Here is a 13,093-nt window from a genome sequence, read left to right as displayed (position 1 = left end):
GATCTGCGGTTAGAATAATAAAGGATTGAAAAAACAATAGAGGTGCATTGAAGGGGAAGCAAAGCTGTGTGTGGAGTGGAGTGTAAGGATTTTTTTTTTCCCCTCCCCTGTTACTCGTCATTGTAGGCCGTCTTGTCAGGCAGTGACTGATGGGGCGAAACCTCAGCTGTCACACCCAAACCATGTAACTGTAAAATCTCAACTTAACAGGAACTGGGAAAGCAAATCCCCGCGATCACACTGATGCTCTGTCAGAGTGCCTGAGTTTTTTTTTTGTTTTTTCACTGACTTTTTCTCTGATATTTATTGTGTGCAGTGGCCAGCATTCCCACCTCACAGCAGATAATCCAGTTTGATTTCTGTCGAGTTTCCATGTTGTCTCTATGACTGTATCAGCTTTCTTCAGTGACCTCGAAAGACATGTTCAATAGGTGAACTCTTGTTATTAAATCCCCTGTATAGGTGTGTTTTTCTGTCTTTGTTTGCCCTGTGATGGACTGATGACCTTTTCTAATGTTTTTATCACAATGTCAGCACCTCATAGCAGGAGTTTGGATGAAGCTGGATGATTGGTTTGTTGACGGAGGAACCAGTGATGCCCTGAAGTAGTGTCAAAATGACAGTGTCATGGTATTCTGTTAGTTTTCATAGTCACCTCCTAAATGCATTGTCTTCAAGGGGCTGAAGCTCAGAATGTAATGCCTAAATTATTGAGGCATGTCTTTAATTGTACTTGAATGTGTCATTTTGGAAAATAATGCTTTAATTTGTGACAAGATTCTGGTCGGAGGGCACTGTGGTGCTGCATTAGTGTGGGATGCAGCTATTTCCCATGGCATTTGCATGTAGCCTATGTAGGTTTTATCAAACTACTATGCTTTCCATAGCCAAACAAAAGACTTGGTGATTCAAAAATTTAAAATTGGAGTGAGTGAAAGATTGTACAACTTGTCACGGCTGTACCTAAACCCTGACTTGGATAATGGAAGATGAAATGCATTTTCCATTGAGATCCTGAAAACCTTCAGCGTTTGAAGTGGCATCCACTTCACGAAAGCTTTTTAACTTGTTGGCAGCTCTGACTAACCGGTGTGCATGGTGCTCATATATCTCACATTTCTCATCTATGATCTAAAATTCAATAGAATTAGATCGAACGTGGCTATCACAAAAGCAGAGCTTTACACAAAACAACACCGGAGGGGAAGAAAAACAGATAAATTCATTTGTAACAAGACACACAGGCAAAGAAAATTTCAACGACATCTCAGAAAAGCAATTTGGACCACCTCACAACAAAGCACAATGGCCATTCATCTTACAGACTTAGAATCACTACTCAGCTGAAAGTCTATTTATACAGGGCACAATTTCATTCCTAAATGTGTCAAGCAACAGCTGTGAGAGCATACATTAATCCTCTAGTCCTAAAGATAATTAACTCTTATGAACCCGAGATCCATACGTTTTGCAGTTTAATTGCAAGTGAATTAAAAGAAAGAAAAAAAAAAACTTAGCATCAATGGATCATTATTCCATCCATACTATGCAAGTTCAATTAAAAACTCCTCACAAGTGGTTACAAAGTCAGTTTGACATCTTTACAGCACCTGCCACTTCCCCCGCTGACCAACACCGAGCTGCAAACTGCTGCCGCGGTGCTATCAGCTGATTCAAACATCCAGAGAGGACATCCTTATCCGCAACCACCCAGAGAGCAGGAGAGAGAGTGGAAACAGAGGGAGGGCACTGCGAAGAAAGTATAGAACCAAAGCGGGCCAGTAAACGAGAAGAGGCGACGAACAGAGAAGCAAGGAAGTGGCACAATATGAGAGGGGCATGCAGGGAACGAAGGAAAGAGCACAGGAAGTGTGAAAGTGCAGGAAATGAAGAGAAAACAGAGGGTTAAAGACGGGTGGTGATAGTGGGATTGAAATAAAAAGAGAAAGAGGCAGTCAATTGGGAAAGCTTCTGAAGAGAGCTGACCATGAAGTTACTCGAAAGAACGCTTTTCAACAAATCTGCACAGTTCTGACAGCACATTGCGAACCCTCGACACTGTGTGTGTGTGTGTGTGTGTGTGTGTGTGTGTGTGTGTGTGTGTGTGTGTGTGTGTGTGTGTGTGTGTGTGTGTGTGTGTGTGTGTGTGTGTGTGTGTGTGTGTGTGTGTGTGTGTGTGTGTGTGTGTGTGTGTGTGTGTGTGTGTGTGTGTGTGTGTGTGGATAGAGGTTGTGTGGATATTTGTCTCTCTCTATCACCTCGGTGTCCTTGCTAATAGCTGAGTGGACTCCCCGCAGTCTCCACAGGCTGTGCTGTGATTATCACTACACACACAGACCCACACAGACACACACGCGCACACAGGAACATAGCTCCATCCCTTAAACGAGTATGTCAGTGCGGCCTCTGTTATCTGTTGACACACTCATTTACGGTGGCTTCCTGTAAGATCTGCTCAGTAATACGGCTGATTGATGAGCCCACAGAGAGAGAGAGAGAGAGAGAGAGAGAGAGAGAGAGAGAGAGAGACTGTGTGTGTTTGCATTACTGAGTGTTTTCAGTTCTGGTGTAGCCAAGCTGCTGATAAACAGGAAAATATGTGCATATATCCATGGGTGATGTATGCACATATAAATATTTAGCTTCTCCATGTGAGTGTGTCTGTTTGTGATAGCTGTGGGGTCAGGTGGAGAGTGAAATAACTCTATAGGTGTTGTAGGATTACAGAGAATGCAGTACATTTTCCCTCTTTCTTTCTTAGTTTTTTCTTTATTTAAGAGGAAGAAGGACTGGAGGAAGGTCATGACATCTGTGAGCTCTCCAACTGGAAAGTTCCTTCTGGACGATGGTGAAACCTAGGGGGAAAAAAAACACATTCCTTGCAGAGTCTGGAAACCCAGAGCCTCAACAGGTTGATACTATACACACACACACACACACACACACACACTCAGGCTACTCACAGACACGTAAAGCAAGCCCCTTGGTTCACTGACAGCTTCCAGCTAAGATCAGACTCCCTTCAACTAACGGACATACAGACACACGCTTTGGGATGGATGGAAGGGGAAACGCAGGGGCAGACTGGTAAATGGAGGAATTGAAAGAAATCTCAGTGGTGTGGTAAGATTTTGGGTTGAAGTACTTTGGATTCCGAAACATTGGGCCACATATGCACTCTGCAGGGAAATGAGCGATGAGTCCATTATTCAAGGTGGCAGAGTCATTAGCTGACATGATGTCTTGGTAATAGTATGGAGCACTGGTTTTCAAAGTGTGGGGCAGCCCTCACCACGGGGTGTGGGGGGGGGGGGGGGGGGGGGGGGTGCATTAGGTAAAGCCTGAGGGTCGTGGGGATGCCTTTTCCCTGCACGATTATTTTTTGATAAGAAATCATGATGAAAAAACGTATTCTATTAAAACACAGTTTTTAAACTCAACATGTAATCAAGACAACTTAGCATGAGAAAATAAGCTTTAATCAGATGTATAACAGTTGTAACAGACCACAGGTCTGATCTACTAAAATCAAGCAAAATTGCAGGCTCATGCAGGTTTACGTGCTTTTCGTCTTGTGTGCTTTAGACCCTGTTTACACAAGAATAATCTGATGGACATGGTTCCACTACCGTGTCCACGGTCAAACTAAACAATCTGTCACAAAGTGAAAACTTGAGGTACAACACAGAAATGATCTGATATAAATTTCACAAACAGAAGTGGCGGTGTGCCGCTGAGGAAATGACTCTTCTCACAATGACATCAGCATTTCTGCTAAAGGCTGAACCGATGTGCACCACCTTTAAAAAAAAAACAACCAGATGCTATCACAAACAATGCAGACTTCTTTCAGAGGTAGTACATCAAATTGCACGTTGTGCATGAATCTTATCAGCACAAACTACTCCCAGAATTAAAAGCATTAGCTGGAAGAGCTACAAATGTGATTGCCTATGAGTCCAAAGCAGCCAGTTCATAATAACATCTTACAGTGTGCAAACCATGAAGAAGTGTGGCATTCATAGCTCAGACAAGAGGGGATACACTGCAATGCTTATCATTACTGTACAGGTCCATAAGTTTTTCACTGCACATGTAATGGAACATATCATTTCGGCAGGTGGCGGTACATTCAGGATATACAGTATGCGTAGAACTACATACTAGTCTGCGTTTCAAATTATTAATATGTTTCACAGCAAATATGGCAGCAAGTAGCAAATCTGCTGTAAGTGAGAGTCACAATGCATTGTTTCAGTTTAAGGTGATGTCAAGCTGTGTCAATGATGTCGGCCATCACTGTAACCCTCTTCCAGCCCGGGGCCAACGGTGTCTATTAATTTTTTGTCATAATCCAAAGGTGCAAATCACCAGTCTCTGACATTTCTGTCAAAGGTTTAATCTATAATTTTCATTTGAACTCTTGCTGGCTAATGAACCATTGCTCCGTAGCAGATGACATGAGAAATAGATTTGCTAATAATTTTATCAATATTTGATTTATGATAAACACAAGTGGTATGTCAGGTCTGAGATTTAATGATGTTTAAGAAAACATTTGAAGTGGTTTCCATCAAATGTCAATGTATCCTTCAGGAATGGGTTATCGTTTCGCCTCTGTCAGCATTTATTCAATTTTAGGAAGGAAAGAAAGAAAGAAAGACACCCTTTGGGAAAAAAGAAATGTGCAACTAAATAAACTTTACAAAGAAAAAATTGAATAAAAAAGAGACAGAAACAACAGAAAGGATAAAGAGACAAAGGAATTAAACAAAACATAGAATAAAGTCAAATAAGATGCAGAAAGAAAAAACACCACAAGAAAAGCAAAGAATGAACAAAATTGACAAAGAAATAAAAGAAAGAAAGAAAGAAAGAAAGAAGCAAAGAAGGAACAGAAAGAAAATGGTTGACCAAACCAGACAAATTGAAGAAAAATAGAAATAGAATTCTCACTGCATCCTTCTCCACATCTCCAGGGAGGAAAAAAGGAAGAAAGTGATGTATTTGGAGAGAAGTCCGAGGAGGAAAATGGAGATTAATGATTATTAAATAGTTCTAATACAGGAAGAGAGAATAATGATGTAACGCGGTGAAAGAGAGAAAGACATTAATCGGTATGAAGGACGTCACCTCTTTAAGAAATGTGAGTGAAAACACATGGAAAACTTAGAAATGAACAGGTGGCAATAAGTAAAGTCAGGAGAGATAGGGAGAGAGAGATATGACAAAAATACATTTTGAAAAAAGAGAAAAACGGTGGCTGTGGAACTTGAAGGGGAGCTTTCCTGGGATGGTGGAGTTGCAGGTGGAGCTGGATGTGCAGTATAGTGACCCAGTGTGGACGGGTCCTGTGTTACTTGTCGACAGCTGACAGCAGAGCGAGAATCACCTCGCCTTTCCGCTGGTTTCACAGCTTCCCTCCAAACACTCTCAAATGTTTTCATAAAACGCTGGTGACGCGTCACTCCTCTCCACTCTGTGGCCGAGTGCAGTATACACCCGGTAATTTCACACACACGGGATCATTTAACATGCTGTAAAATTTAACAGTCAGTGGTGAATACCAGTGGAGGGGATCAATGTGTAATCACTGGCAGCTCTGAAATTACTCTCACCCTAAAATTCCTTGCATCATCAAAAAAAGAAGAAGAAAGAATTGAATATTGACTGTAAAAGAGGACATTTTCTCCTTTCATTTTACTTCAGAGATTATGGGGGGGTTTGTAGAAAGTAAAATCTCACCACTCATGGTTTTGCCCCTCAGGTACAATTACTGTGGTAAAGAAAATCTGAAAATTAGAACAGCTAAGAGATCAAATGTGCCTGTTAAAATCATACAATGCAAAAATAATCCTAATATGGTTGCAGAGGGGTTTTTGTTTGGAGTGTGCCTGTTCGCCCTGTACTTGTGTTTGTCTTATTCTAATACTTTGGTTTCATAATCCACTCACCGTTGTTAGGTTGATGACCCTCTGCCGGACTGGTGGTCTATCTCTGCACTCTATTAAAAACATCCCATAGATATTTGATTTTTAAATCTATTATTGTCTGCGACATGTAAATTAATTGCCCTGAATCCAAGCAGCTTTTTTTTTTGTTAGTTTGAAAATCCGCACATACCTCACAATGTTCCCTCAAACTGTAGGAAAAAGAATTATACAAACACTCGAGAGTGGAGCGTGATGGACAATCTGTTCTCCATTATCACAAAGGGTGGCCGTAAAGTGGACGTTCAAACCACTGTGAGAAAGTCATTTAGACACGAGCAAATAATCTTTTCTGTCTGAAAGTAACCTGTGAAGATCTCCACCTGCACACCTCAACATTTATCTAGATTTAGCTCATATTTAAATACATATTGGATTCATATGGAACCCTAATTTAAAGAGTTAAAAGAGTAGAGAAATGAAATTAAAAAAAACACCTATGAGCAACTTTGTTTGTAGAAGAAACAACAACTTAAATGTTGAAAGGAAAACAAGTGCCATTTCAACATTCTGCCATTCCCAACAATTCCTCCTGGTACAAATTAGTAAGATTAAAAAAAAGTGTCCCTCCCTGATGTAGGTGTCATTTAAATGGCAATGGTGCTCAAAGCCACTGGAAACGCCATTTGTTTTTTATGCTTTCACTTCCTCTCTGTGGAAATGTGGATACTGCACATGCACACCAACAATGGCAGCCTCCAGAGTGTCATGACTCTCAGTCCATCCTCAATTTGAACTTGGTAGTTTTATAGTTGACAGTCACCTGTATTAACAATCCAACTTCATCCTCTGTCCATACGAATGGCCATGTACTCTCATTGTTAAGGTTTATAGCTTACTGTTCTCCGTATGTGTGTGTGGTTTCATTACAAAAACAATTAACAGCACCCACTAATAATCCAACATGAAAAAACCGCATAGTTTTCAGTATTTCTGCCAGTTCCGTGTAATCGGACATCATTTTCAAAACATTGCATGTATACATGAAAATCTCCTAAAATTAATTTGCAAAAACGATGTGTTTTCACTTGGAACGTAGCAGTGTAAACGCAGATAAAATTTGACTCCCAGACTGAAATCATATTTGCAGCAATGTTTTTCTTCAGAATTATGTTAGCGCATGTTTTTACAGGGTGCACAACTTATACAGTTTCAATAAACTCAGTCTCACAGTATAGTTTTGATGCCAATGCCACTTTGTTAATATAGTAGCTGTCTTTGTGATGCGTCCACTGGTCTTAGACAAAAAAACACATTCTGCAGTGAATTAGTTGGAAACAAATTCTTTCACGGAAATAATTAGGCTTACTGAAGGCCTCAAATCTCAAATGTTCATCTCAAGGAGGTGGTCGAACCATGAATTGTTTGTCAAGGAGATAAAATTACTAATCTAATTTGACTGGATTTTTACAGTTTAGAATGTCATCTAATGAACCCGGTGTCTTTAAAATTTTAATTCAAATTTTTGTAACCGCGTGTTCAGCCATCCTGCACATTCACAAGCATTGTAAAATCCAATCCTGCTGAGTTAAATGTGTTCATAAAACAGAGAGTTCACTCTATAATCTTCCAGTGAAATGCATTCACATATCAAATCATCATTTCACTAAATGATTGGCAGCTCATCAATGTCCAACAAAAATAGTCTTCAGAACTCAAAATGCTGAATCATTCAATCAAACTGACTAAATACAATGATTGAGTGATTGATAGTTTATACCTACATAAACTATCAATCACACAGGGTTAAGTTGCTATAGTGGGGAAATCAGATCTAACGATATGTATCATTCATACTGAATGAATTTACCCTCAGGGGTTAAAAATGTAGAAAAAATGTGTGACACCAGACTCTGGTTTGGGCCTGCAGCCAGGACTGTTTCTGTAACAGATTAATGTTTGCAGAGCGATTTGTGCTGCTCACAGATGTTATAGCATCATATTATCTGGTTATGATTTTCCAAAAGTCTGCAGATCCAAAGTGTCTGAATGAAATATGTGTGCAGAGGATTTATAATTGAGGGAGACAATCTGAGAATGTTTTTTGTGCTGCGAGCAACGAGAGTTATCGAAGAACTGTGTGTCCGTTTCCCTAACACGGATCTGTGGCGATGTCAGTCCCCGTTTCTGGGGAAAGTCAGTCCACTGGTTGGCATGTGGGGGGCAAAAAAAGATGTCACAGATTAACGTAGCCCAACTTCACAGCACTGTTGTAAAATATACAGAAGAATGTGTAAAGGGGAAAATCCAGAAGATTTTGGCAGTGTACATTCACAAAGGTTATTTCTTACTGTTTCCTTCCAAATCCTTCCTGCCAAAATTATGGATCAGATTTCTGTTTCTTTTTTTTTTTCATTCAGCAGCTTTTCTCCCATGTGAAACAAAATATTTGAACTACATTGTTTCAGTATTTGGTTCAGTTGAAGGACTGAATGTCTGCCTGCAGCCTGAAAAATGATCATCTTCAGCAAACATTAAAAAATCACAAGTAGAAAAAAAAATCAAATCTGTCGTTCATTCATATTCAAAAGCTTAAAATGCCTCATATCAGTGGATAACTGCTGTTCAACACTTTAACTGGTTTATTCATGAACTACCTGTTCTCGGTTGCTTAAAAAAAAAAAAGAGAGAGGATATTTTCACAAACTCGGAGAGCTTGGCTGAATGTTACACAGATATTACCGTGTGACCACTCCGTGCTCTCATCACTTGACAGATTCCACCAGACGAGGTGGGTTCAGTTTCAGTGGGAAGACACAGAGCGACGGGGGTGAGGGGGTGAGAGAGAGACAGGTTACAGAGGTCGTACGACTGGAGGGACCAGAGGAATGAGCGGGGTGACAGTTACTTGCACACACACACACACTGATCTGTCATGGAAAAAGAACTTAATACCCTCAGACCTCCAGAGATGTTTGAAAACATCAGAATGACAGTTTGATGGTGTGTGTGCGTCTGTGTGTAGGTGTGTTTCATGAGTCCCTGTGCAGTGGTTTCCCTGACTGCTTGGCTTTAAAGTAAAACTTACAGAGAAATGGGGGGGTGGGGGGGGCAGAACAAAAAAGTACCTGCCTTTCCGTCTCGAGCAGGTCTGTGCCTTGCTCAACAAGTAATCTGCTTGTTCTCAGAGTTTCTTGTGTCAGAAAAGTTCAGGAGGCTAAAAATAAGTGGCACATGATGCAGAAGGCCTCGGCAATCGTGTGATTATTTTTTTCCCTCATAAAAGAGTTTGAAAATGCTCCTCACCAGATCTTGCAGAGTGCAACCTGATTTTCTCTTTTTTTTTCCTTCTTGCTGAGTGGTCAGTGGTGAATTTGGCTGTGTCATTATGGCTTCAGTGTGTGTGTGTGTGTGTGTGTGTGTGTGTGTGTGTGTGTGTGTGTGTGTGTGTGTGTGTGTGTGTGTGTGTGTGTGTGTGTGTGTGTGTGTGTGTGTGTGCGCAGGGTGTGTCCTGGGAAGCCAGAGCACGAGCCAAGACTGGATTTAGGTTCTCACTCCGAAAGCTTTCCTGTTGCTAAAACACACCTCCCACATATATTCTTCCTTCTATTATACTAATGAGAGAGAGAGAGAGAGAGAGAGAGAGAGAGACAAGGTGGAGAGGTGACAGTCTTTCTGCCCAGCATGGACAGAAATCACCTTATCATTCAAGAAATGTGCACGTCCCGTGTGTGTGTGTGTGTGTGTGTGTGCACTTCAATTGTATTGCTACTGATCCTTTGTATCTTGTTTAGATTATGTTCACCAATGATCCATCTGCCCTTGGTAAACAGTTTTTCCTCCCCAATATCTGCAGACAAAATTTGAGCATGGTTGTGTGCATGTGCATACGTCAGCATAAGCACATGCATGTGTGTGATTTATTTTTTTAATACAATACAATATTAGCACAATGACTGCTCTGCATGCCAAATACACCTGTCTCCTCCACAGCAAACAGTCTCATTAATATCCTTCATAACAATCTCTTTTAGTGGCGCTCTTGGTAAATTGATTGCAACTTACCAGCCAGATGCTTCAGCATTTTGAAGAGTCTCCATAAGTCTGCAATACTCGGTCAGTGTGTTCCCCTCTAATGCAGTAAACCAGGACCAGGTTCCATTTAAAGCTCCCAGCACTATACAACAAAGCTCAAAAAGCCAGGCTGCAGGCTTCGTCTCTCCCTCTGTTTTCTGCCTTTCAACCCTCCTTCCATTTTGCTTAACACCGGAGGGGAGTGTGCACAGACAAGAGGAGAGAAAGCACATGGAAACTGAGTAAAGGATAGCCTGGAAGAAATTTTATATAGACAAATATATATATGAATCAATCAATCAATCAATCAATAAATAAATAAACTGCGTGTCCAGGAGGATAGGAGATGGTTTGGCAAAGAGAGAGAGAAGAGAGTGAGAAGGGGATGAAACTGCTCTTTAATCAGTGAGGGACTAGATGGAGGCGGGACGAGGTTCCTACTGTAATCCGATACGCGCGCGCGCGGTCGCGCACACAGACTCGGGGACTGAGTGAGCAGTCCTGTTCGCTGCCACAAACCCGACGGAGATCGGAGGGGAAGGAGCGCACTGTCGGAGCCTGCCGGGAGAGGGAAAGAGAGGGAGGGAGAGAGACTGATACTGTTTGTCAAGGAAAGAGAGAGAGAGAGAGAGAGAGAGAAGTGACACGGAAGAGAGTGCTTTGGTGAAGAAACGCACAGTGTCGTTGGAGGAGAGTGGAGCAGCACCACGTTTCTTCTCCCCCGGCCAGTTTTTACGCACACAGACCGGAGCTGCCTCTTCCAGGAGATCTTGAGTTATCTTTTGCGCAAGAAGGGACTACTGTTCGGGCAGCAAATTCAGAGGACACCTGATGGGAAACGTTCCGAGTTTTATCTAATACATGCCTCCCTTGTTAACAGAGCCTTATAATAAGAAGTGGGAATAATTCGTCGTTCCGTGGAAAAAAAAAAGACACGTGTTACCCTGTTTTTAAAATTATACTAAATAGCTGTTTTCACACATTTCTGATGATGTTGCTCGTGGTTACAATCAGTAGTCTCTTCTTTATTTAAGATTTTGTCAGTCATCTGTTGACAAGCACGACATTTTTACGCGCATTTTGACTGACGGGGGGACGCGGACAGCGCGCGCCAAGATGGATTTCTTTGCTTTAAAACTGTGTTTAGAGTACAAATCACGCTGATTTCTGATCAGGTTGCACCGATCGCAGCTTCTGGTTTCGACGATTGGAGAAGAACGGTCTCACACTGACTGAAGTTCTGCGAACTGTGCGCCACACTCAGCTTGATATCCTTGAAGAGTCGAGTGAGGGCTTCCCGGCGTTTGGATTCGGGCTCCAGGCGTGTTGCCCGAGAGTAACCGAGGACTGTTAAAGAAAAAGGACTGAAAGAGGGACTTTAACCTGCAGCCTTGTCACTAGATAGACCGTCTAGAAATATAAACAGGAGGAGAAGTGCGTTTTCTTCACAATCGAGGAGGGAAAATGGATTTATTCCTATGGTTCTGTGGATGTATTCTGGCTTTCCTTTTGCCTTCAGGTGTCAACGCACAGGAAGTGGGTAAGTTTGACACTCTTGATGCGCGCTTAAATCCAAGTGCCACACATGGTTTTTAAATGGAAACCTCATTTAAGGGAGCGAAACATTCAAATCCACCTCAATTTGTTCACAAATACACTACTAAATACAACAGAGGTCGCAGGTTTTGCGAACGAAAACATAATTTGTAATGCTTAAGCGACAATTTTTTTTTATTTTTTTAAATCACATCAAGAAAACCGTCGTGAGGAGCTTCCCAGTCTCCTTTCCATTCAAATAACGGCTCGATCGAACGGACGGACTCTTTCGTTTCAACACTTGATCGCAGGGAGATCATTGTTACTGAGTGACCCAGCAAACACGGAATAGAATAGATAAATACGGAGAAAATGGCATGCTACCAAAGTGAACGTTTTCTTTCCAGCAGATCATATCTACATATTAATTATCACCATCAGCTGCGCTTCTATGATTGTTCTCCACTTGATAGTGTCGATCTGTCCAAACTAAAAGGCTGTTTTTGAGACTGATTTGAGATCATCATCGATTTAACCACACCAAAAACATTTTTTTTATCCAATTGAAATCTACGGTTTATTCAACTGCTGTGGCAAGGCATATGTTTAATAAAGACCGATAGAGATGAATAGCAGTGTTGAAAGTTTATAGTGACCTTATAGCACTTTTTTTTATTCATCTTATCAGTCTCTCAGTCTGATAAGATTTCATCAAACCGTTTTCCACAGAACGGCTGTAAAGCTTTTTCTCTTGATTGCAAGCGTGACCAGAATTTCATATGTTTCTGTCCGTGGAGCGGAGCAGTGGAGTGAATCTGTCCGGACTGCTAGCTCCGTCTGCAGGAGGTCAGCTCCGCCGCTCCGCTGCGCCGCGTTGCGCTCCGGGCGCGATCCAGCGACTCCATCCGTGGAGGTCCTCAGCTCCCGGAGTCTGTGAAGGAAGAGGTCACACTGATGTGCAAAACTCGGCTTTATCACATCACAGTGTTCTCTTTTTTGACACGTTTCGATTGGAAGGGGGGGAAAAAACGTACGCTCTAATGTGATTAATGTAATGGTGCGTTTTTGTACTATCCAGAGCATCTTTACGCACGAAGGGTGTATACTTTAAACATCTTCGGCGTTGCTGCACAAGCAAATTAAAAGATGCATAAATTTGCTCCTGTTCTGCCAAAGGTGTGCATTTCAATGACACCCCAAGAGTGTCAGCTAATCAAAAGTGGCAGTTTTTTTTTTTTATATATCTAATAATTGCTCAATATCAATTGCTTATATTATATTTTCGAAGCAACAGTAGACCACAAGTGTTCAGCTTTCAAAGAGCCTCACCATGCAAACCATGCGGTTGATGACTTTTCTTTTTAGCCACACACAGTTCACCACACTCGGTTTCCTATGGCTTCACTTTGCTGTCTATGCACAAAATCTGAGAACTTAACGAACTGTTTCCATTTACTATACAAGCTGTGCGTTCTGCTGCGAGATGCGCGTGCAAAAGAGGGAAGTGAAAAAGCGGTAGCTGTGGAGAAGTTGGTTGAAACCTTTTTTTTTTC

General features: G+C 41.6%; 1 protein-coding gene across 2 annotated transcripts in view; it reads left to right on the top strand.

The window, feature by feature from the left end:
- Positions 1–10,618: 10,618 nt before the first annotated feature.
- nrp2b (neuropilin 2b) overlaps positions 10,619–13,093 on the top strand; it is a 101,566-nt gene continuing 99,091 nt past the window's right edge. For both annotated transcript variants that reach the window (XM_080498539.1, XM_080498540.1), the window contains exon 1: positions 10,619–11,544. In XM_080498539.1, the coding sequence (XP_080354665.1) occupies positions 11,469–11,544 (76 nt within the window). In that variant the 5' untranslated portion in view covers positions 10,619–11,468. The remainder of the gene's footprint in view (positions 11,545–13,093) is intronic.

Source organism: Blennius ocellaris (assembly GCF_963422515.1).
Source record: "Blennius ocellaris genome assembly, chromosome: 6".
Lineage (NCBI taxonomy): Eukaryota > Metazoa > Chordata > Actinopteri > Blenniiformes > Blenniidae > Blennius > Blennius ocellaris.
This window is presented reverse-complemented; position numbering and strand designations above follow the sequence as displayed.